Raw genomic sequence first — 27,080 nt, 5'->3', positions numbered from 1 at the left:
TGAAGGTAAACTGTAAACTATAGCACTTATTTTGTTGCAATTCTATTTTCTTAAATTACTTATAAAATATTCATTGTTGTACTAATATTTTATTTGTCAAATCATCAAGAAAATCGTCATACAAAAATACCTTCAAATACTGAATTATTATTTTTGGGCCATTGCACCCACCCCCATGTTCTATTTACTGGAAATGACATACAATATCGCCAACAGCAAGTGGTTATTAGTTATTGTCATTTACCAGAAACTCTAAGCTTCCTGGCTATCTCCCTCCAGTCAGCTGCCACCTTTCTTAGGTTTTTGTAGTGAAATAAGGAGGTATGCCATCAATAATTCCTCAACTTCATGAAATCCATTGCAGCGCTTTTAAAGTGACAGGAATAAACAGAAAAAGGGCAGCCAGTAATACTCAGCTCAAAACGGTGCATCTCAGTGCTTGCAACTACGAAGGACACCTCTATTGTCAGCTTCAAACTGACAATGTTGCCATATTGGCACCATTTTAGTTTTTCTTGAGAGACTATCTCTGCCATGTTGTCTTTTGTCACCCCAAAAAATTCATGTACTTTCCAGTAAACATCTTTCTCCTCCCATGTCTACTGGAATTTGATCACCTTCATGTAACAATGCTTTGCTCATGGCCTGTAAGACACTGGTGGCTCTGTTAGACTGTTATAAATTATGTTGATCACATTGTCATTTTGCTTATCAGTACTGCAATACAAGTTGGATTTAGCGTTGTGACGCTGTCAGCACAGGTTGCTGTTGTAGGCTAATTTTTAATTTGCCAGAACATGTCATAATGATGGCTCAACTGGTTTGCATTATATCATACCAGTAAAAGCTTATGCACCAGACCAGACCTGCAATACTAGACATCAACCCAGCTCTAAATACTTGTTGTGACCTTGACACCGGAGACCACAGTTTGTATCCTGTTTCTTATCAAACATTTAATGCACTTCTTTCAACCCTGACTACAATCTTTGGTTACACTTTATTTGGATAGTCTGCCTACAGATGGTTTATAGAGTATTTGTTACATTTCATCGACTTATTAGTTGAGAGTCAACTATTTTATTCTGCATTTGTTTAACAGATTATCAATAGTACATGAGACAACTCATGAACATACCCAAATTGTCTCAGAATAATTTAGTTGAACCTGAACAATTCACTGAAATTATGCAGCAATGTTTAAGTGAATAGTTTAGGTTTAACTAAAATATTCTTAGAATATGTAGTTAATTGTCACATATAGTCTATAAATAAACATTTATAAACTATCTGTAGGTGGACTATCCAAATAAAGTATTGCCCAATCTTTCTCTAACCTTAGCTACACAAAGCATGAAAGCTAATTTTGTACCTGGAAATAAAACAATCCTAATGCAAGGTCCACTCACAAACTTCTCTAACTAACCTAGCTTTCAACCGTATCCCCTGGTCTTTGTCGAGATAACAGGCTACTGACGTAGCACATCAACAGATCCATCTCCATGGTGCTCCAGGTGGTTTAAATACATTTGCTACAGTTTTCTCCTCAGTCACTTTAATTTTCATATGAAAAAGAAATCAAGAGAGTCAGTAATGACGCGGTATGAGCTCTAAAAATGAAAATAAATAAATAAATAAAAATGAAAGTTACACTAAGTGGGGAAGAAGTCATGCTGTGATGAGAGGCTCTGCTTTGACAGTTTGTGTCTTCAGATAAATGGGTTTCATCAGATGTAATGCAATGAGAAGTAATGAGCCAACTAGTTTTAACGTTTAAAATGGGCCAAACCTTTACCACAGAATGTCCATAAATGCCCTGCATCCTGTAAATACATCTGTGTACAGACGACTGATCCTGTGAAAGTAGCCACCCCAGCATACAAACGTGAAACAGGATATTGCGGATGTTCCTCCTCGTATTATCGAACAGCTGAATACAGGGTCCCTTTCTCAAATTGAAGCATGTCAAGTTATCACAGCCTTCACTGATAAGTGTGTAATTCAAACCTGAAGTGTGCAATAATTCACAACATGAAAAAGATATAGTGTCAAGTGCATGCAGTCACAGTAATGCTCAGCCAATCAAAGTAACTCAGAGCCTTGAGTTTGGTGTCGGTCACTCAAAGTCTGCTGCCTTGATTAAACAGGGCTCTCAGTGGTTGAGCCAGTAACTCTCAACCAGAGCTGACAATCAAAGGAAAAAAACTTTTTGAACTTCGTTTTTTTTACCGTATAAATGTATTTTCACACGCTGATTGAAACTAACTGACACTGAGAACTGCAAGCTGAGAAACGGTTGCATGTTGTTTGATCATTCTGACTGCCTGGTTCACACCAAACTATCCAAAATGTAAAAAAGGCAAGTGATTGAAACTAAGGAAGGTCAGGATGTGTGTTTGCGTTTGCACAGTTGTGCTTGTGTGTGTGTGGTGCTTGTGTGTATATCGTGGCCAGTGAGTGAAATTCAGCTCAGGGCAACAGAACTTTCCATTAAAAGAACATGTAGCAAGAGACTAGAGACAAATTAGACTACTCTGAACTGAAGTAGAAGATCAGAGTGACCTCAGAATGCTCACACACACACACACACACACACACACACACACACACACACACACACACACCTACAAAGGATTGTGTCTCTGCCTTTTTCTGAATGTTTTCGTGCATCTGTTTGAATGTGTCTGTATTACTACACGTGTCTTTTTGATGACAGGGTCACAGACTTTCTACTTGATTGAATGAGCCACAGGTAAAGAAAGAGAGAGAGCGAGACAGACAGACGGAGAGAGGGAGGGGCCACCTGGGAAATTACGCCTGGTGCTGCCGCTGCCTCAAGCATGAAATTGAAGCCGTCCGACAATGCAACTCACTGGATCCTTCCCGTTCATATTCCAAAATAATTAACTAGCTCAACCTCCTGCCTCCATGCTATAATACGCTGACCTGCCTATTGTCTACGTGCACAAAGACAAGGAGAAAGCCACCTCAGTACACAGGAGCAGGTGGAACTGATGACAGCAGGGACACAAATAGATGGACGGGGAGGGAGCTTGAGTTTAAGTTTCAACTTTAGTTGTCACCAAAGGACAACCGGCTTCACAGTCATCATGTTACACTGATGTGTTCGGCCAGTGCTGAATAATTTAACATAAGATGTCTCTTTAAAAGATGAAATTTTATACAAGTTCAAATTCATTAGGCTACTTTTTCATATAAATGCACAAACACAGGAGTTAACAGTTAACATGTACAATGGGCTATCTTGCCATACTGAGCTGCTCATCAACGACAAATGACACATTAAAATTAAATTGTTGAAAACAAAGTTAATTATCAAAATGAATTCAACAGTTATCAGATGTTTGCAGCAAAGTTAATGGCTATGGGAAGCTGTTTTTAAGTGCTAAATGCTGGATTTAGCTTTGCTATGCTTGAATGGGTATAATCTCTTTCTCAGTTTAGCATGTTAGCATGCTAATTCTTGTTACTTAGCATTAAACACATTGTGCAACTGTTGAGATATTTCACTGAATGAGTGAAACATTTGACCTGCTGCTGTTGCTAAATAAAGGGTCACCAAAATCAGTGGGCATCATTCTCTAGGGACCATGACTGTCTGTATTTGATTTTATTGAAATCTATCCAGTGGCTAGCTTATTAAATATTTTAGTCAGAGCCAAAATGGTGGACTGACATTGCTAGGTTTGGATGTGTCTCTCTCTCACTGTACCAACTTGTCCATCCATCCATCCATCCATCCATCCATCCATCCATCCGCTTATCCAGTGCCAGGTCTTAGGCGCAGCAGGCCAAGCAAAGCATCCCAGGTGTCCCTCTCCCAAGCCAAGCTTTCCAGCTCCTCCTGGGGGACCCCAAGGCGTTCCCAGGCCAGATGAGATATGTAGTCCTCTCAGTGTGTTCTGGGTCTGCCCTGGGGCCTCCTACCAGTGGGACCTACTTGACCAGTGGGTCAAGAAAACCTTGATGAAACGGCATATTCAGACTTTGAGGACCTGGGGACACCTGGGTCTCACGCTGGAGCCAGACCTAGGAGGGGGCTTGCCAGCAAGCATTTGTTGGCCGGGCCTTGGACTATGGTGCCTGGTCTGGCTCAGCCCAAATAGATAATATGGAGCTATCGCCCTGTGGGCCCACCACCCACAGGGACAGGATTCAGGGTTCGGTGCATTGTGAACCGGGTGGCAGGCAGGGGCGGGGCCAAGGCGCGCTGATCCCTGATTGCACAGTTGACTGGTTCTGAACCAACTTGTGAACTGTAAATATTAGCTAAAGCACAAGACAGTAGTAAGTGTCTATTACCCCCTGACGCTATGGATGAGTTTTTTATAACCACAGAATCCTGGGAGTTTGGTAAGGGGCAGTAAATTACTTAGCCTCTATTTTGCCCATCTCTGGGCTTTTTATTTTGTCACTATTTGTTGGCACACAATGTTCGACCAAGGGGCCTCAATTAATTGCTCATAACGCTTAATAGGGTCTGCTCTGCTCTGCTTGCTTGATGAAGCAGTACTGTGGCTAGTAGCAGTTGCCCACTTTCAATATTTTCGCGATAGTTTTCTCCTCAGTGGTGCTTCAGTTACCACATGAAAAAGAAACGGAAGAAGTCAGTAATGATTCGATATGAGCACTATAAATCAAGGCTACACAAAGTGGGAGAGAAGTCATGCTGTGATGAGAGGCTCTGCTGTGACAGTTTGTGTCTTTAGATGAATGGGTTTCATCAAATGGAGTGAAATTAAGCAGCAAAGTTTGAAATCATGGTACTTTTAATGCCCTGCAGTGTTGGATGAGTTGGTGAAAAGATCTAATCAAATGATCAGTAGAAACTCCTACACACATCAACATTTACTAAGGTGTAATATTATGTTCATTACATTTCCTTACTTATTTGACTCTGTCTTAAGCAAATGTAGGAGTGCTATTTTTGGAATGTAGAGGTGATGAGTTCAGGGCCCTACAAGAGTTAAGTGTCTGTTATAGTACAATTTTCAACATACATGTAATACCAGTCCAAAGAGCCAAATGGTCCATCATTCTTTTGAATAAATAAAAATCTAACTGCTTTCATATTATAATAGCAGACCCAAAGGGGATAGTGAGACTGTTGTTGTCTCGGTTTTATCTCAAAATGCTCTACCATGTGTGACTTGAGATTACTTGACTTCTGAAGTTATCAAAAATTCTAATTTGTGTTTGTCTTTTTTTTCCTCCTTTATGTTTCACAATAAGTTTGGAGGCTTTTCAACACAGCCTTTGTCAGCATGCCTCCAAGTATGACATATGCCTGAGTAGACTTGTTATAATTAGATTTCTTACATTGATGACACAAGACTTTTATGTTATGTTATGAAAATAAAACATCCTCCAAAAAAACATGAAGCTTAAGCACTATGGAACAGTTTTCTCTCTACATCCAACATTTTGAAGCATCACTTGAACTGGTGGGAGGACTGTAAAGACAGTGTCACATATTGGTCCAACATGTGGCTAAGTGAGGTTGGCTGAGTGTCTTGACGCTGCAATTCAACAACATTTATCTACACAGAGACACTTGGGTGAAGAGAAGGGCTCTTTTTATTGCCTGGAGTGTAGATATGCAGCAGCAGAGCCAAAGGAGCGTGCACGCATAGAGATGGATTTCAAACAACGCTTGAGAGAGTCGAAGCAGCTCCTCTAATCAGCACTGATTGTCAAACTGCAGGATCTTGCTGATGCCACTCAGAGTAAATGGATGCTGACTTTGTAATGTCTAGACCCCAGAAAAACAGAGCTTTGATTTCTGGCACATGGATTATGATCATGGGCACCCCACAGCGTAGCACATTATGTAAATTCAACAATTATGTGAAAATATACAGATGACCTTATGGTAGTCGATGATGAATCATTTCTTTGGAAACAGATAATTGTGTGTAATTCCTCGACGTTTAGTTATCAAGTACAATTTCCTGGATTAGTAACAACCACCCTTAAAATGAATCATTGAGAGGTGAAACAACAACGAGAGTGCCTAAGAAGTTTGAATGAATACTCATTCGCGTATAACTTTTTTTCTGGTGTAAAACAAAGGTAAGCGAAAAGTGGTGCTCAAACTCATAGAAATAAAAGTCTGCCTCACCAAAATTAAAAAACAAAAACAAAAAAAACCAAACAACCAGAGTACCGCCTTGAGATTTTATGTCTCTGCAAACCAGTTCAAGTTGCACTTACAGTTTACATTCATGTCTGAGAAAACGTTGATGCTTCGTACACATCTTCCCTCCAGTAGCACAGAAGATCTATACGATCAGCACAGTTTCAAGTTGGGCACCCAAGATCAGTTTCACCAATTCAGTATCCCACCAAATGTCTTCCCTTCTGTTCCTGAGTTATGATATTGAGTAATGGCCAGAAAAGTGTTTTGCAAACCATTATGATCTCACATTAAAGCTGACCTTTGACCTTTTGGATATAAAACGTCATCACTTCATCATTTTATGCTGTTTGACATTTGTGTGAAATTTGGTCATAATTAGCACATGAATTCTTGAGTGATGGCCAAGAACACGTTTTGTGAGGTTACAGTGACTTCGACCTTTGATCACTACATTCTAATCAGTTCATCCTTGAGCCCAAGTGGATGTTTGTGCCAAAGATGAAAAATTTCCCTCAAATTGCTCTTGAGATTTGCATGAGATGGACGCAAGGTCACAGTGACCTTGATCTTTGTCCTTCGATGACCAATTTCTGACTTCACTCTTAAGTCAAAGTGGACGTCTGTGCCAAATTTGATGAAAAAATGTCATTTAAGGTGTTTTCTAGATGAGTTCATCTGACCTAGAACAAAATGTCAACAGTTCATCGTTAAATACAAGTGGATGTTTGTGACATATCTTAAGAAATTCCCTTAAGGCATCCTTGAGATATATACGAATACGATAGACAGATGGCCAGACGTATGAATGGACGGACAGCCCAAAAACATAATGCCTCTGGCCGTTACTATCACCGACACAGAGGCATAAAATCTTGATTTTGTTTCCTGTGTGTTTGTGTTGCTGCTTTTAAGACACTTGATTAAATAATTTAAGCATAGTTCCTGCACTAAAAAACTTTACACTGCCAACTTATCCAAGTTTGCAAGCTGTAAGTGTGTTTTTGTTTAAGTAAAAATGTTAATGAACTTTTTGACACTGTTTCAAGTTTGGAAAATGATAAACCAACCACATCCAGTCCAGGCTACTGGCATCTGTTCAGCAATGTAGAGACTCTATGGTACTCATATTACTACTAATGATGATGCTTCTGCAACTACTTTTGAGGGATGAAGTCTGCACTTGGGATCAGTGAAGAACATTGTGCAGACACATGCATCACCTGATTGAGCATTTTCTCCAGAATCCCCTCTAGGCCCAGATTCATTTTCAGATGTGTAATTACAGACAGCTCCTGAGGAGCCTGTGTGTGTGTGTGTGTGTGTGTGTGTGTGTGTGTGTGTGTGTGTGTGTGTGTGTGTGTGTGTGTGTGTTTGTGTGTGGTTTCAGAGGCATCATCTGAGGTCCATAGTTAATCAGCAGTCGACCAGGGGTCTCGGGGATCAGCTCATCGATTCCCTCCTAGGGAAATCAATTCAATCAAAGGCATTACTTAAACTGAACTCAGATCAGAAAGTAGAGGACGTACAGCAGGGAAGACCGAGAGCACAGAGAGAAGGATGTGATACAAGATGGTAGGCTGGTAGATAGCGATTCAGAGGGTTTAAGGACATAGCAAGGGAATGAAACATAGACTGTTCTCTGTGATTTTAACAAGGAGTCACTGAGTGGTACGACACCCCTTGGAGAATATGGGCTGACATGTTACACGGTGCTCTCCATCGGCATCATCAAAACAGCAAAGGAAGGAATATATTTTGGAAAAGACTTGCCCAAGATATACCCAAGGCCATGAAAGCTGCTCTGGTAGATTGTGGTAGCCCAAAACCTTCGTATTACATTTTCAGCCCGCTGTCATCCCCAAGTTATCAAGTACAGACGCTTTGTCATGCCCCTCAGTGTGTGTTCTTAATACCAAAGGCATCCGCTTTCACTTAACTTCAATGTAAATCCATCCACGGTAATAACTGACTTGACCCAGAGCAACTGACATAATATAAAGAGCAAGAAAGTCAACGTAGGGTGGTAAGGAGCGGCGGTTGATGGGTTCAAACAAAGCAAGACTTTCACCCAGGAGACCACAGTTGATGTCCTGTGTGAAACCAAAAGAAGATGTTGTTTTAATATAATGTTACATAATGTTACATATGGTCATCACTCACTGACATCACTCAAGTAACATATTTACACCACCTTATGTTATCGTTACATAACAAACATGCTTATTTTAAGCCAAAAAAGTTTTTTTTTTTCCCCAAACCTAACCAATAAGTTTTGTTGTCTAAACCTGACCAGGACCCTTTCACACTATTATCCACATGTTACAATGTGTTTCAGCTGTGTGTCACATAAAGACACTACAGTGGAATTTATATTTCTGGTTTGAATTGAGGACATACCTATGGTGAGGCTCTGCGAGACGTAGAACCTATGCTGTAGCCTGACATGCACCTCCCAAGGAATTTAACTATGCATCCTGGTGACGCAGACTTCCTGTCTATTTTTGTAAGCTGAAGCCATTTCCCTCAGTGGAAACAAAGTTTTTATTTACTTTAATTTCACAGATTAGAAACAATAAATTGTGAGGACAATAAAGCCTCTACAAAATAGCATTTAAAGTCTTGTGTGTAATTTATCCTGGCTTCTGGTCACAAGGCTAAATTACACAATGTAAAATGACATAGGCTTGTGCTAATGATGTCAGCATGTTATATTTGTTTGGAAAACGTTCTGAGTATAAGACAGCTGTTTTGTTGGTGAACCTTTTAAGTTGTAATGGAGCCAAACTTTGTAGCGTTACCTTTGTTAAATGATGCTGTTTGCCCTGAATTCATATGAGCAGGGGAAAAGTCTGCTAGCCTCTAGGCTAATTTATACAATTGAAAATGCCATAGTCTTGTGCTAAACGCATTAGCACGTTCTATTTGTGGGGAAAATGTGTCCAACAAAAGACAAATACTTTGTCTGTGAATGCTGTGAGTTACAGTGATGCCGATTTGTGTACTTGTGTTTGAAACTGTCACTGCCAACTTATGCCATGTGTAATGTGTTTTCAATCGACTAAACTTTACAGCCCTTCACAGAAACCCCGCTGCTGACTAGTGTTTTGCAGGTGTAACTGCAGAGTGACAATGACACACCACTGCACAAGTATAAATGCTCACCAAGGTTTAAGCCACGTGCGTAGGCTATGGTATAGTCTCTGCATAGAGCTGACACACATGTATAAATCCTGCTTAAAGGGTAAGCCATCTGTGGCTACAAGACACCAAGGGTGTGCCAAATTGATGGTTTTGACGACCTAGGGCTGAGAACAAGTTGGTTGTTTTTTACTTTAATTTGTCTCTCATGATTGTCTGCGATCTGAGAATTTATCACCATTTATCCTTTTAGTATGTGCTCATGGCAATATTGGATTTACAAAACTTTTGCATCAGCTAATGAAGTAACTTCAGTTTTCAGAAAGTGAATTAACCAGAGGATCTGTCGGTATCATATTTTAAAACTGTGTATGCCTCAATAGAATATTGTTTTCCTATATTGCTCAGCTCTAGCAGTACTTCAGTTACTCACCTAATGGAACTACACATTTAAAACATGCACACATTTTGCCGCATGCATGCAAACACACAGACAGCTGTGAGGATCAATGCGGCTGAGAAAATTGGAGAACTCAAAGCGTCTGACCTTGATTAGACATAATGAGACTTAACCACCAGTCCACTAATCTGATGAAATGACTTACAGATTCACCTTGTGATGAATACTAAATACAAGCATTGACTCGCTTCATACACACGCTGATGCTGGTATACACACTCACACCCTTTATAAGCATGTGCACACACACACACACATACCCACACATGTCCTTGGCCTATCCCAATCAGACTTATTACTTTGAGAATCTTCAAAGGGCTCTTTGATCACCTCTTTGAAAATCATCTTAATAAAAATTGCAAATAGGAGCCGGTCTGTAGATACAGCCATATGGAAAGTTTTGTGATAAGACAGAAGTGGAAAGACTGACCTCTAGCAGTTCTGCTCTGTTCTGTGACTTATCTTTGAGAAAACACTGGTTACGTGGGAGATTAATATGTAAAGCCCTGTGAAATGCCAGTGAATTTTATGGTATGCCAGACCAGTTTCAACTCTGCTACTGAACATCTTGCTCATGATATTTATAAAGCACCCTACAACTCTGCTGATTCCTTATAAGAAGACTTCCAAACTCTAACTACTACTGTACAACAATCTTTTGGCATTAGTTGGAAGATGAAATCCAAACCAAGTATGAATGCTCATCAGATGCACCGACACTGCGTAGCTCTTGATACTGCTTTGAGCTTGGATTTAACTACTCTCGAAAGTTAGCATGGCATTGGAATTATCATGGTAGGTGCTGTGAGGTATTTTACCTGGACTGCTTCACTATAAAATTCCAATTTTTTTTAAATGGCACCCAGACTGTGCCAACACAGTTGTCTGACTAAAGAGCATGTGTTTTGTTTTATTTCGATCTGAATGTGGCCTTCAAAGGCTCAGTCCTAAAAAGCTGCTTTAAAAAGGCAACTGAACAAGGCACTGACTTGTTGTAAAAAGACAAAATGACTGCAAGACATAGTTGTGGTAGCTTGGTAATGGATCACCTTAAACAAATAGGATGCTACTTTCATCAGTGTTAATATTTGGGGCATGGTCTTTCCCCAAATCATCAGTTTATCATTTACTCAAAGCCCTCAGCATCTAATAGTAGGGGTAGGGGGAAAGTTGATACAGCATAGCATCGTAATAAATCCCAATATATTCAATCCCAGTAATATTGTATCGTGACTTAAGTATTGTGATAATATCGTATCGTGGATCCTCTGGTGATTCCCACCCCTATCTAATGGAGCTTCTCACTAATAGTCAGCCATACGTTAGTCGACCAGAAAGGTCATTATTTGTCAAGATTTCATTGGTTTCAATTTTCACAAAACAAAAAAGTGACAGTCTTTTAGGAGCTGTGCCTTGTTACTGTGAATCAAAACCTATATGACTGGACCATGCTGGAATTTAATTTCAAAAGACAGACACAGGAACAGGGTTGGGTCGGTTCTTTGTAATACCAATTTGGTTCGGTACTCCGTCTTGGACTGTTTTTTTTTGTTTTGTTTTGTTTTTTTGAGACTGACCAGACCGCATACGTCATTTCCAGCCTGTGTCTGCCTCTTTGCCACGCACATGGTGAACAGGAGAGAGAAGGGGGTTGGGGGTGGGGCGGGGACTGAGCTAGGGGGTGCGAGTCCGCATGCGCCAAGGCCCGTACTGTAGCCTGGAGTTTAACAGTGATGGGGAGTCGATAATGGCGGACAATTTAGTCTTGAAGAAATCAAAGAATGTGCCAATATGGCAACACTTTGGCTTTGAGCCAGACAAAGGAGGCAACCCTTGTTTGCACTGATTGAGTAGGCTGCAAAATTTATTTGTAAGGAATAAAAGAAACAACGTGTTACTGTCACTCTGTTGTCCTATGGTCTTTTTTATTTTAAATGAGTCAACTGCGCCCCCAAGTGGCGAAAATCCAGTATTACCGACTTGATGCGGTTTTTCACAAAAACCCGACCGTTTTTTTTTTCCTCATACTGACCCAACCCTACACAGGAAGTGGCCACACTCAGCAGTCAGACAGAACTCACGTTAATTTCCGGGTCTGGTACCTGCGGTTATTACACAGGCTAGTTAATAACATGTCGGACAGGAAATCCAAAGTGTGGGATCATTTTGAGAAGGTGAACGACAAACCCAAGGTGATATGTAAACTCTGCCGGCAAACATTTGCCTATCATTCGTCGACTCCAAACATGACATATCATGTAAAAAAATGTAATTAGCTACATGCCCATTAGCCATTAGCACAATCATTACTACTTTACCAACAGCGTCATTAACAGGCGGCTCGCCCAGTGTGTGACGTGCACTTGTAGATAAAATATAGGCCTATATTAATGAAGGTTCATTAGTGCGGTTTTGTATTTCTCTGTAATGTAGCACAGTGTTAACAATGTTACTGATACTATTCTTTCTCACACCTTGAACTCAAACCATTGTGTTGCCCCACTATTGGTCAACTAGGAAAATTCTTAGTCTGGGACCCTAGCATCTAGACCTCTTTTACGCCTCTCTCTTAAACCCATATGCAAACCACAACTATGCATACAGTACACATTTCATACAGTTATTTCTCAAGTCTTTTCTCACCCAGTCATTGACTCACTTTTTTAAAGCCGCTATAAACTCCCAACCCTCCACTCTCCTTGAATTGTTCTGGTTTTATATGTAAACCCTTTCCTATCACTGAAACTAACACAAAGCAGATCAGGAGTTCATAAACTTGCAGAGCTATTTTGCAGCTCCTGAAAAGCCTTGTGTCAGAATAATAATCTGACCTCTACGTTCACATCTTTCGTTACAGCCTTTTAAATTTTCAGCATCAGTCCTTTAACACTGCTTAGCACCTCACACTTCAGTCTCACCACCACTCTTATTCTGATTTTCATCCTTTACCCCAAGCATACAAACACACACATGCTCTATCTGCCCCACTACACACTCATCACACCTTTCTGGCTCAGTTCCCCTCCTGTGAATGGTGGGTTACCTCTGCTGATTAAAAAATCCAGTAATCACAGTGGGCAGTGTTCCATTTTCAGTAATTGTGGCAGCAAGCGACCTCACCAACTGCCAACCTTTTAAACAAGAGTGTAACAGGTGAGGTCTGTTTACAGGCATTGGTCCATTTTTCATAATTACATTGGTGTTTGCTGAAAACACTTGCTTTAAAAATCACACATGCTGATGTTTTGAAGTATTTCAGCACTGGGTAAATGGTCTGTAGGTTGTTAACAGTGATAATGACCCTCACATACATTACTTTATCCACAATACCTCTTTATAACTAGACAGTAAATTGGTTTGTGTAATGTAACAGCTTCAGGAAACTATTTTCTATGCGAAGTATATGCTTTTTTGACATTGGTCATTGTAGTTTTTAGCTATAGTGGCTGAATTGCAGAAACTCCTTTGTCACATTTACATTCAGTTTTTGCAGAAAATATGTGTTAGTCCTACAAAATGAGCAGCAGCAGTACATCCTTAATAAAAACTGTCAAAACACTCTCTATCACTGTTTAAGAAATAATATGTTAACCTTCTCACAATGCAGTAACGCTTTTAAGATGCATGTCATAACTGACACACTGGACATTTAATTCATGGAAAATCTTTGGCTGTGTTATACTGAGAGGGATTTAGGGGTGGGTAATTATTTCTATTTCTCACTTTTCCAAACATGCTCCATAGGAAATAATAAAAGAAGCAGACATTTTGTGCACTCTTTTGCCCTTGATGGCCTTGATCAAACCATATGGATGTCCTGCATCTGATGGTGCAGCCAACAAAAAAAGCAACTGAAAGCAATTTTCTGAGGCAATGTGCAAGAAAGAGAAGGTTGGCACAGCGGCTGGAGCGCGGCAAAATGTGTCACACTGGGACCGAGCAACCTTGGGAGTGCTTTATGCCCAAGGAAATGTGTGTGTGTGTGTGTGTGTGTGTGTGTGTGTGTGGAGGTCAACTAGTTCAAACACAAATTACATGACTGTAAAAGAGACAAGAACAGTTACATCATGCTGGTGTGTATGCGCGTTTTAGAAAATGTGTGTATTTTTATAGACTTTCATTTCCTTATACATGAATGAACACACACTCATACAGACACACACACTTAGACTTGTAGCTGGTAACACATTTGAGACATGCCAAATGTGTGTGTGTGTCCTGACCTCCCTGACTGTGTGTTCACGGCCTTCCCCTCTGTCTGTGTTTGCATGTTTGCCTTTGTGGCATGGTTTGTCTGTGGATGTGTTTGTACGGCTACTTACTGCAGATTGCATCAGCCTCGTCTGAACCGTCTGCACACTCCGGTTCTCCATCACAGCGCCACCTAGCGGGGACGCACTGTCCATTCTTACAGGCAAAGTCTGTGGTAGCGCATGTCTTCTTTGCTGTGGAGACAAAGGAAACATGCAACATTACTGTGTGGCTCAAAGAACAGTTAGGCAGCAAAGCTACTCTCTTCTGGTCGTTATAATATGAATAGTGAATCAACTTATTCCAAGTTCCATTGGATTGAATTACATATTTAATTGGAGCACAGGAAGTGATGTCTGAATAGAGACAGTAAACATATAGAGAAACTGGACATAATGGCTGACAAGTGACGACAATGTATGTGAAAACCTCACAGACTGATAGGGCCAAATTTGAACTGTTTTGACATCTCACAGCAATAAAAACACATTAACCCTTTGAAACCTGAGCAAATTGGCTTGATTTCTTTCAAGAACATGTAAAGAAAGCAATGAGCAATGAAAGCAGAAATTACCCCAAAAATTTGTGGAAATTTGTAAAATAAATAAACAAATATATAAATAAAATCTAAAAAAAAAAAAAAAGGAAAAGGAAAAAAAAAGAAAGTTTAAAAAAAAAAACATACATTTTTGCCCTAGCTATTTTATTTTTCCCATAGTATTTTTTTTTAATTTAAATAATTTTCTGAATCTATTTATTTTTTTCAAGTTGTTGGGCATTTCTTACCAAGTTGCTCATTGCCCTTTTTCCCATATTTTTTAAAAAAATCGCACTAATTTCGCTCCGGGTTCAAAGGTTTAAGTACTTGCGAAATGTGTCTGAAAGCAGCACAAGAAAAGTGATGTCACTCCAGGTTTCGGGGGGGTTAAATGACATTCCTGTTTTTCTAAAATGATCCAAATGCACAAAAATGAAATATCTCAAAAATATTGTACTTCTGTTCAGGTGCTACACATTTTTGTACACTGAGGCTGTTCCGGGTTGAATTTGAGTGTCTGTAATAAATATCAGATCCAGCAGTGTGGGTCCAATCAGAGAAAATGGTGGTTTAAGAGAATCTTAAAACTGTACATGCCACATCGGTGTTTATTTTTCTAGCACAGTAATGACAGAATTCAAGGGCTGTCATCTGCTGCAAACTCCCTACATCCATACCACATTTTGTCCACGTCATTAAGACTTTTATGTTTTCATTTTTTTAAGTACAATAAGACATGATTTTGTGTGATTGTTTATTCTCTATAATCAAGTGGTGTAAAACAAAAAATACATTCTTCCTGCTCTCTGAAACATTAGATTAGAATTAATCACCCCTTTTTTTTTACTGTCATATAGGCTATTTATACATTCTAAATAAATCTGTAGCTCAAAATGTAGTGTAGACACTTGTTAATGATTGTGTTCTTGCACTAGGTCAAAATGCACTTAACAAGGCATCAATTTTAGTTGAACCACCAGCGTGTGTACTTACGCAACTTGTGACAGGACAGGTGAGGGAACAAGAGGCGTTTGATTAGCCAGCCTTTGCTGGTGTCTGTTCTCTGAGGTTGAGTTAAGTGGATCAGGGCTGTTACTCAGGTGAGACTTTGGAAGTTTCTTCTTCACACCAAGTTGCCAACTTGTGTGTGTGTGTGTGTGTGTGTGTGTGTGTGTGTGTGTACATGAAGGTGTACAACTGTTTTTACTTGACAAAGATCCAGCATGGATGAAAGAGTCTCCAGTTTCCTGCTGAGTCCATAGTGATGTTCTACTTTTTGTAAATTATTGTTGAAATTCTGTCCATGATGACCAAACTGATTAGTTACTTAAATTCAGTGTTATAGGTACTTATGAAATGTGGCTCATTAAGAATTTAAGTTTCATTAAGTTGGATTGGGCAAAGCAACATATTACATGTGACAACTTGGAACAGATTTATTAAGTACTATCTGAAGAATAAATCCAATAAAAGTGCTTACAGGCTGCTGCTCTGCTGGAGGAGCAGGTTTGCTTTTATGCAGACTGAATGAGCAGTGCATTGACAGCTTTAGCAGTTTGCAAGAGTGCGATGGATATATGGTGCAGCAAATAAAGCATGTCACATGTGAGCAGAGCAGCATCCCTGCAGATGTCTACCTGAACTGTCTCATTCAGAGCTTTCCTTTAGGGTCCAGCCTAGTGTGTGCAGAACCAGCTCTGGCTCTGTGTAGCGGCGCTCTGATACCCTATGGACTCCAAAGGTTTTGTGCAGTCATTTTCTCCAAGCAAGGGGAAAATTGAAGCACTTGAGTCTGTCATGGGCTGAGGTAAAAAAATCCCTCTCCCTGACAGCGAGAGCCACTGAACAAGAGAAAGCACTCGCTTGCCGTGTTAGCAATGCCTTGCCTCGCCATGATGAAATATACTGTACAAAGAAGGGGGCTGACAAATGGCAAGAAAGTGTGTGTGCGTGTCTGTGTGTGTGAAAAAGAGCAACTCTGACTGCTACTGTTCCATTATCCTTCATGTGAGCCTGGTGTTAAACCGCCTCATCGACCCTTTGTTTAAACCAGCTGAAAATGTAGGGTGGCAGAGAGTAGGGCGTCATCAGCATCATGTATAGGCGATGATACGGTATGGATCTACGGCTAATTATATCATATTTTTCCCACTAAAGCTCCCTGTCCTCTAATCACCTGTGATTACACCATTCACAGCTCCAGTGTGAGATTGATTTCTAAGATGGAAAAATAACAAACAAATATGAAACTGAGAAAGAAAGGAGGATGTCTTTATCACTTTGTCATTACAGCAATTATTCTCTTGATGATAACTGAAGAGAACACAACATCCACTCTGCCAGACAGATTCATAAAATCCCTTTTTTAATTTCTTAAAGTTTGGTTTAAAGTGCAAAAGCTTTTAAAATCCATACAACAACGACATGCTTTTCAGTCTAAACTTCCCTTTGTTTTTACAGGAATTTCGCAGGACAGCCTCAGCGCACTGATTTAAACTGCTGAACTACACAAGAAATGGGTCTGGCACTGTGTTATATACAGTCCCGTTCCACTTAGCAAAGGAGGAGCTAGCCGGCTTATTAGCTTGTTGTTTATGTGTGTAGCCTTGGATGTCCTATGGTGTGAGGTAAAAGGCAGTGTTATGACTGATGGCACAAGTGGGAGCCATAATAATGAAGTACATGCTGGAGGGACTGACAGCATCTCAGCTATGGGGACCAGTGCTTTCTACATGTATATCGAAATGCATTTATATGGGTGACAATGTATGGCTGATTGAAGAAAAGACAGAGACAAGCCAGTGCAGAGTATTGATTTTAAGTAGATAGGGGGGAGAAAAAAAAGGAAAAAGGGAGGCTTAAAGACATGAGAAGGATGGAATGGAAGAAGGTGTAGGCCTAGAATAAATGAAAAGCGTGTCCCTGGGGAGTAGACGGAGCCAAAGACAAAAGGTAAATAGAAAAAAGGGAGAGTAGGGAGTACAGAAACGAAAGACAAGAGGGGAAGGGGCTGCTGAGGTGGGGTCTGGTGTAATGGCATCAGTCTTCACAGGAAAAGGACTGAATAAATCCTTTTCCTTCCAACCAGCATGTTAGCATAAATCTCATCTCTTCCTGTCCACCCTCCCTGTTTTTCTCATCATTCCCTCCATCTCAGCCCGATAACAGAGCCGGCTGTAGCCACACAGAGAGCATGCACTGGGCATTATAACTCACAATACTACTGGAGATCACAACAAAGCTGATATCAGACACCCACAAATAAATAGTTTTCCTTTGCCTTCATATCATATCTCCTATCACTGGTTGGTCCTCATAATCCTGCCCAAAAGCAGCTTGTTTAATTCAGCTGGGGATGCAAAATGGTGCAGGTGACAGACTGGCTTACAACATGTCACACTCAAGAGGATTAATTAAAATGCAGAAGCCAGCAAACCATAAGCCTATCAATTTCCTACAACCCTTTCCTTAACTCGTATTTTTCTTATCTTGACGACAAAAGGGAAAATAATACGATTCACCTTGGCCCCTTCTTTTTCCGGGGGCCAAAGGCATTGAGTAGTGGCTTTTCCTCAGTGAGCAAATAAAATATGCTTTTAATTAACCTCGGGATGAATGATGTTTCTCACACGTTTATTCAACAGTGGCACTGGGCAAAGATAAGAAAGAAACATAACAATGTGAGCAGCCACTTTAGCAATCTAGAGCAACTGCAGAACAGGTTTTGTGGAATATGTGATGATAAGTGGACATTTTTAATCATCTGTTGAAGAAAGACTCATAATTACAGAACGCATATGTTCAGTATGAAGACTTTACTTTGAAACTGACAACCCCACTGTAAGTAAAAGATGGTGGTATTTCAATAAAGCACATTATGGAAAGCTATTATCATCCATCTTGAAAAGTGAGAATTACATTTATGAGAGTGCAGCCGTTTGGAGTTTTGAATACTGAATGAATAGTGATTAGTTTTATAAAAGGAAATTTTCCCACAGATGAATATACAGTACAACGTTTTGGAAAGAAAGCTTTAATGTAATGAAATAAGCATGCAAATAAAACTCATTTATCAGCTGCGACAGGCTTGGGAACTGACAATGAAAAAACAACAACATTACAGAGAGAAAGAGATAAACAACAATACATGTATAAGTCCACACATCCCACTGATCTACTCTTACTGGTGGTCAGACACACACGTGAGTGTGTGAGTATAAAATATGTGGACATTTGCACTCACATTAAAACAAACGTGTAGAAAATCTGCACATTCAAACAGAGATCTTCCCATGCCTCTCAAGAGTTGCTGATGCACACACAAACAGCCGCTTACATTTACATTCTGATGCACCCCGACCTGTCATATACGAGTGTCATCCATATGGAACAGCCTAAACCTGCCTTATGAGGTGTGTGAATGAATGTGCAGGGGACAAACACCAGGCAACCACACACACACACACACACACACACACACACACACACACACACACACATACATATGGTGACACACCCTTGCCTATCAACAACCCCTTCTCCTAGATTTGAGGTGTTGAGTTATTTTAGTCCTCTATCCCCTGATGGAAAAAGTGATTAATATTTATGTGCAATAGCAGACGGACCAGAGGGGCTCTAGCTTGCTCACAAGGTGATTCTATGCACATTCTTTAGTCATAACTAACTTTGTGCACTTTTAAATTGCACTGTCAGATTCTCATATATTTTATATCATTTCATGATTTCTGCACTGTGCTCATATGGCAGTTACTGCTAATACTGGGACAGCGTCATTGCGGAAGCATAGCACCCACCATCCATTTGACTCTGTTAGCTCTGTTGGCGTGATTGCTGTTGTTAGCACTGTTAGCTGCTAGCTCAGCCACCTCCATGTTGAGAGCCATGTATGCAACCTCTGTATTATGGATATGCTTTGAATATCATATAGAGCTTGTTTATAATATGATGTAAAGGTGTACAGAGTGTCTACGAGTTGGACAATTAAATTCAATGCTTCTTAAGACAGATGTTCAAGACTTTTAAATCAAATTTAGGACCGATTTCTGGACAAATCATGTTTTACTTAAGCATCACAGGCAAGTAGTACTGTATGTGGTCTTGTGCAGAGGTAAGTGAGTTAGTCAGTCTACATTTTCCCAACAAGTGAGTGCAAGTATAACATAAAATGACAGTATATGTGGACTTTTACATAAAAAGGCTTCACTCATTCTCACAAAAAGAAAAAATGGAGAAATGACATTAGATAAAATGCTTGTAGTAGTTAAGACCTAACAAATTCAAATTTAAGACTATTTAATGACTTTGAAAGCCTTATTGTTGTAATATTGAATTTGAGACACTTTAAGACTTTTTAATGACCTGTAGGTACCCTGGTGTCACACATTTACTGTAAATGGTAAATGGACTGCACTGCCATAGCGCTTTTCTAGTCTTCCAACAACTCCAAGTGCTTTTTCTACATGGCACATTCATCCACTCACACACACAGTCACACACTGGTGGCTGAGGCGACCATACGTGTTGCTACCTGCTACTCAGTAACCATTCACACACAATCACACACCAATGGAACACCCATTGGGAACATGGGGTTCAGTACCTTGCCTAAGAATAATTCGCCATGTACACTGGAGATCAAACTGCCACCTGCCAAAACTACCTCTGAGCCACAGCTGCCCTTACATCACATATAAGATGATTTGAAATAAGTCTACTCCAAATATGCCATCTTTATATTAGATATCACCTAACTGTTGCATGCTGGTATTTTAAACAACTTTTACAGTACTCACGGATTCTCTGAAATAATTTTTTTTTACTGGTTGAAAGATACACTTGTGTGCTATGGCACATACATGTATAGCAATCTAGGAAGCTGAAGAAAATACAATGTTGTTAAGTTAGACACTAGGTTTTTTTTGTTTCTAAAGGCTCACCAAAGCTGTGCTAACAATACACTGTTAAGATATGAGGTATCCAATACAGACTGCCATTTTTTTCCCAGTGGGTCACAGGATCACTCAGGGATGAGAGTCAATTTTACTATTTATCACGTGACTGGGACGGGACAGGAAAAAAGTCAACGGGTCGAGTCGGCGGGATGGGAATAAGACTTTATCACGATCACAATGCTAATTTCCATTGGAGTGTTTATAGTAATTCTCATTATGTGTTACCAGCAAGGGAACTGACTAAGTGCTAGTTATTTGCCACATGGTTGTAGCAGTTAGAATCTGAAAGGTTTTTATTTACAGGGAATTTGCCTTGGGGTTTGCAGGGGAAATACAATTGAAGGCAAAGTACTGCAACAGTCAAGAACACAAACAGAACTACAATAAAGATATGAGAAAGACAATTGGGATTGGGTTGGGTAAGGATTTTTTCATTCTGTCATGGTATTGGAACGGGACAACAGTTTTTTATGGGAGCAGGATAGAGAGGACAGGAGTGAAAATCCACTCCTGTGTCACCCTCTAACAGGCCTATCAAACCGTACCATAGCTGTTCTCTATGTATCTTTATATGATGTCATATTGACTTCATTTGGCCAAGTGCAAATGTGGGGTAACATTTATGCTCTATGTAAATATCATACCTTTATAGGGCCATGCAAGGTCAAACCATTAAAATAATGCTCATTAAAGAGATGCATGGGGGTATGTTTAGAGTCCACTTAAGAGGTTCAACAACTGTCCACCTTTTCTATAGACGCAGTGTGTTAATCTTCTGCTGACATTCAACTAATGTCACGCTCTGCAGACCCCCATGATCAATGAGTGACTACGCTGACCCAATCACGTTCATATGACCTCAACCCCTTCCACACAACACACACAAGCTGGACACCTCTTAGGATTCTTCGCCACACACTCCTGACGACATGATTTGGGACGCTATTGTTCGACCTGGGAACAGGTGAAGGTCAGCGTCTTCCTTCAAGTCTTTCAATTTACACACCTCATTACACACACGCAAACACGCACAGAATGAAAGGGAAATGGAAATAAAACATCCAACAGCACAATAATAGCTAAGGGAACACTGTGTCACCTCTAATTAGGATTTGTTGACTGCAGTCCCTGAAATGTTGATTTGCTTCAATAACAAAGGTCTGAAACAGCCGCTGCTGTTGTGAGATTATTTACCAGCCTTCAGTCAGAGACACCGACACCTTTTAATCTGCTTAAGTTCCAAGTGCGAGAGAACAAAGATTTCTTTGCTCACCAGCCTTTGCATTGGTAAAAGCAGATTGTTTTTTTTCAAGATAAAGATACTGTAAAAATAACAAAAGATTTGTTTTCAAGTTCAATTCAGGATGGTTCACTGTTTGCTTCCAACTGCTTTCAAGCAAATCGACTGCTGGAATGTTTTTACAGTCGGTGTTTATTGCCCACCAAAAGCAATTGGAAGTGTTCCCAGACTAACAGTAGAAACATTACCTGTAGCATCAGACACCAGCTGTTTGTGTGGAGCTGTACAGTATTATGTGTGCAAGTGACTGGTTGATCAGAGAGTCATTATCAGTAAACATTTCCATTACGCACCAGGAACTCCCTGCAGGTAATATCCTTATTGTCTCATTTACATATATATAAAACGAAATATTTGTTTACCTTTATTCATTCCTATGACTTTGTAGAAATTGTACTGGGTTTGAATTCTACCTTTATCAAAATTAGGCCTGTATATTGTTTATAAATTTACAATACCAAGTGCCAACACCAATACCCTTAAAGCTATACCGATACCAATAGAGTACTACATTTGATGTCCATAAAGTCAAAGGCTTGGAGTGCAGTGTACCGTGAAACTTCAGCTAATCGCCCAGGCTTTATTTGCTTCAATCAGTGAACTCAGTATATTTCGGACAGGCATCTATATGGGACAGACTTTTAACTCCTTTCACACAAAACTCTTGCTCAGCAAAGATGGTAAATATATCAAACTGTTTATCTAAACCAGTATGAATATTACTTTTATAAAAATTAGGCTATGTAATTAGGCTGTGTCAGTTACAATCATTAATTTGATCTCGCTCCAACAAGGTCAAACTTTATGACTTTATGAGGTAGAGAATAACTACCTTTTTCATCTCTCTTGTTTACCATGGTGGTAAATCTGAATTAATTATACTTGGGTGCTCATGTTGTCAGTAAAAAAAATAGATGTTTAGAGATTGTCTGAAAGGGAAAGCGTTTTATTGGAGTTTGGCTTTTGATTGAAGTTTTACGGTAGCCAAAATTTTGACCTTTTTGTGGCATCTAGGCACCCTGACCTGTTAACTCCATCCAATATGTGGTGCTCAACTTCACCAGACACCCAGGGTATAAAGGATCGAATGCAGGTGTTCTTTGACTGGAGACGTTTCAATGCTACTTGGTACTTGGTTATTAGAGTCAATACCTTGAAGGTATGGAGTATTGACACCCAGTCTTAATCAAAATGTTCCCAAATGCTGGTAACAAACCATCAACAAAATATCACTTTTTCTGTTTGCTACATTTGTTATCCCCACACAAACCCTGCCAAACCAACTCTTACCTTACTTCTACCCAAAGCAAAAAATAACATTTATCACAACGAGGGCATTCAAATACAGCAAGCTGGAGAAAATTGGTCTAAAAATCACCCAGTTGGAATTCACCTCACTACTGAGGAGAAACCTGGAGACAAGCCAAAACTGACCCAGTCTGTTTTGTGTACATGGAGAAAAGCCAGAGAAAATACTGTGGTAACCATGTCACACTGCTCAGGTATTCCATTACTAAGATTCTAATCAAAGTCTGTTGAGCTATTAACACGTACCAGAAAGGTCCATCTGAGTAGCCAAACCAACCAAATTCAAGTGATAGAAATAGACAAAGGCCTTCATCACTAAGTGCTGGATATTATTTCTGCGGTCACCTCCGTAGTGTAAAGATGAAAAGCCTGCTTAATGCTGAATAAAGATTGTCTGTATGAGCTGATGATTATGAAAATTAAAATGGTTCGGCCTCAGCCTTTTCTAGCTTGTATTTACATCCAACATTATTCTGACAAATATATCCAATCACTAGAAGTCTAAATGGTTTTAAGTTAAGACTCTATTTTTATCTTTTTTAAAAGAGTGAAATCTAAGTATATTTCCTAGACTTAATCTGGAAAAGGTGACTGTTTGACCTGCACAGCTAGGTGTAGTACACACACAACTCAGCACAAAACTCCATGCATTAAAGACAAACAGAGAAAAGAAGTCTCTGGCTGTAAACAAGCTGAAAGGAGAACCCGGGAAAGAGCAAGCACAAGCGAGCAAAGGGAGAAAAATGAGAGACAGAGAGGAAAGAGAGCTAGAGAGAATGGAGAAAGAGTGAGTGTGAGAGAAAGAGGAGAGGAAATAGATGGTCCTCCACATTGTTGTGATCGGCTAAAGAGCTAAAGAACGTAGCGTGTCAGTAGAGGGAAAGAGACCGTTAATCAGCAAGTGGAGGTCGAACCACAACTGTGAGGGAGTGGAGAATACTCCATGAATCGTATGTGTGTCTGAGTATGTGTGAGCGAGAGACTGAGAGCGGGATGGAGTAGAGTAGACAAGTATAATATTGGTCTTTTGAGGTGATTAAAGGCCTGTCCAGTTTCCCAATAATCAGTTGGAGACAGAGAGATATTGTGGAAAAAGGACCAGAATACAACAGGAGCACAGTGCTGCCAATACGAGACCCCGCTAATTGCAAAGTGACGGACAGCAGGCAGGGATTGGGTGTAGCATTTTATTCATCTGTAATCCGTTTGAACTTTCTGACTTTTTGATTCTACTAGCTTGAATACCAACTACAGTAATCCACTCACAAACAGGAGAAACAAAGAAATAATCAACACATGGTCCGCCCATGGACTGATTGAAAATAAAAGGGCAACTCAAATGGCAGCCAAACATTTATAACTGCCAAATACAAAGTTCCATAAACTTTTCAAAGCCCAACTAGCATAACTGTAACTTTAATCTGTGGCTAGAGTAGGAATCAAGCCTATGTTCAATATCATCAGAGAGGAATTAATTAGTACTGAAACTGAAACATTAATGTGAGTTTAAAGTGTGGGCCAAAAATATAAGAAAGTGCCTTTGCACCTGCATTCCAATGCCCTTGGTCTTAAACACACCTGTGTGTGTCCGGTGTACTGCGTGTGTGTACGTTGTGAGAATCAGATACGCACACTACAAAGGCTGAAGATGTGAAGAGAACTCATGGACCAGCAATCCACACAGCTGGCTAGATCAAATACACTATATATTATGCTCCTCACAGCACATCAAATACCACCTACCAGTTCAAAGAAGCTTGTTACCATTTCATGATCTCCCTCTCTGGACACTGGAGAGTCGAGCCTGTAGGGCAAGACAGGGTATCCAGATTTTTGAGACAAAAAAAAAAAACAAGTAATGGAGGGCTGCCAGGGCTGGGCAGGACTACAGAGACCTGGGTGACGGTTGCATCGTGTGGTAAAGGAGGATTCACCTGGAGCTCGATGTGGCGGGGATGAAAGAGGCAAACTTTAGAAAACTGAGATCCTTAACTTTCATTTATATTCATTGGGACCTTCAGAAAGTAAGCAGAAAACTTTGGTGAAGAACTGGACTAGATCTACTTTTTGAGGAAGCTCTCATCTTCAGATTCTCTGAGTTTGCTGTGGTGAGTCCCCATGTGCTGTGCTGGATAGTGAAATCAGAGAATGAGAAAAGAGACAATAAATTGCTCCAGGATGCTGGTTTGGTCCAGACTGACTATGCATAGTTGGTGGTGGACTGAAATGGCAACTGGATGCTTTATGATATGCACTTTCCACACTGCAACTGTCATGTTTCTGTTACTTTTCATACTGTTGTGTCCTTTTTTTTTTTTTTTTACTTTTTTTCTTAACAGTATTTAGTGTTGCCTCGTGTTAGAAGATTGAGTACCTTAGAGCTACACTGTGACCTCTTAACACTATTTTGATTTTAAGTCATATTCTTAATACTGTAAAACTTCAATTAGTAGCCTGGGCTATAATTTGCTTAAATCAATGATCTCAACAGGCTTGTATTTGAGACAGGCCTTTAATTCCTCTCACACAAAACTGTTGGTCAACAAAGATGGGAAAAATGATCTAATTGGTTATTTACACCAGTATGAATATTACTTGCTCATGGTTTCACTAACATTAACGAAACAATTGAATTGTGGAGAATCTGACCAAGCTAACGATGTGTAGCATCTCCATATTGACCAAAGTTTGTGTGTGTATGTGTGTGTGTGTGTGTGTGTGTGTGTGTATGTGTATGTGTTTATATGTGGGGGTGGGAGGGGCGGGTTTTCAATATGTATGTATTATTTTTGTTTGTTTTTATTCTGTGAAGCACTTTGTGCTGCATTTTTAATGTATGAAAAGTGCTATACAAATAAAGTTTGATTGAAAGTTTGATTGAAAGTTAAAATATTTACATTTGTACGCGTGATCTAAGCAGACAACTACAGTAATGTTAGCTCAGGTGGGTAGCCAACAACCTGGTTTATACATCCAAAGAACTTCTGTAAAAATGAACTGCTTGGCAACCAGACCATGCATCTACGTGAGACAGGCCTTTAAAGGAGAAGTCCAGTATTTTGCACTTTGAGCCCCATTTCTGGGTTGTATATGGTGAAATAGTGAGATTAAGACCAACATTGTGTCGACTGCTCCTTTTCAGAGAATTTGTTGTGTAAATCTGTTCTAAAACCACCCTAAACGTTCGTTTTCAAAGCCATGAAACTCACCAAGTGGTCAGTGGTGTTCATTGATGTTCTGACATAAAAATCGTAGTAAACTGTGGTTTCCATCCATGTTTTCGGTACTTTTGTCCACCATTTCTCTCTAATGAAGCAGCCTATCAACAGTGAAGTCGTCCACTTTCCAATCACTTGAATACATTTTTGCAAGCAGGTGTAGTCCTGCTATAGAGAAATAATTTGCTTCCTTTACTTTCACAAATGAAGAAGAAACATGCAAAAACAAAGCACAATGTAGCAAATACATCACACAGCAGTGATACCAAGAGGATATCTAAAGGCCAACATCTAAATGGAATAAAATAATATCAAGGCAGCTAAAGAGGCTTCGTGGAAGTAACGCCTCTCAGCTCCTACTCACATACAACCACTTCACCGAGGTTAATCTTCCTCCTGTGTGTTTCTGTGAGTGTGTGTGTGCCCATGAATCTGTTTATACCTCTGCAACTGTTGACTCCTTTCAAGAAAACAGATTGCACCACTTTCTCTGTTTTCTGAGCCTGCAGAGAAACGTGAAGAGCCTCTTCTGTGACGGGGGATTAACATTTATAGGAGCTGATGAGAGAGAGACTGTGGTGCAGAACAACACTATACGTTTTGAATTATTTCACTAATAACTTTAAAGTTGCTGTGAGCAGAGCAGTTTGCGGTTGCACAAAATGAACACATGCAACCAAGAACTCAGTAAGACAGCCTGCTCATCCTGCAACCTGCTCTGTCTTTGCTCACGCT

General features: G+C 39.9%; 1 protein-coding gene across 4 annotated transcripts in view; it reads right to left on the bottom strand.

Annotated features, from left to right (window-relative positions):
* The window catches only part of lrp8 (low density lipoprotein receptor-related protein 8, apolipoprotein e receptor), a 232,208-nt gene that overhangs the window by 113,912 nt on the left and 91,216 nt on the right, over positions 1-27,080 (bottom strand). For all 4 annotated transcript variants that reach the window (XM_049588390.1, XM_049588392.1, XM_049588391.1 and 1 more), the window contains exon 3: positions 14,081-14,203. In XM_049588390.1, the coding sequence (XP_049444347.1) occupies positions 14,081-14,203 (123 nt within the window). The remainder of the gene's footprint in view (positions 1-14,080; positions 14,204-27,080) is intronic.

Source organism: Epinephelus fuscoguttatus, linkage group LG10, assembly GCF_011397635.1.
Source record: "Epinephelus fuscoguttatus linkage group LG10, E.fuscoguttatus.final_Chr_v1".
Lineage (NCBI taxonomy): Eukaryota > Metazoa > Chordata > Actinopteri > Perciformes > Serranidae > Epinephelus > Epinephelus fuscoguttatus.
Note: the sequence above shows the minus strand (reverse complement) of the source record. Positions and strands in the feature narration are given on the sequence as shown.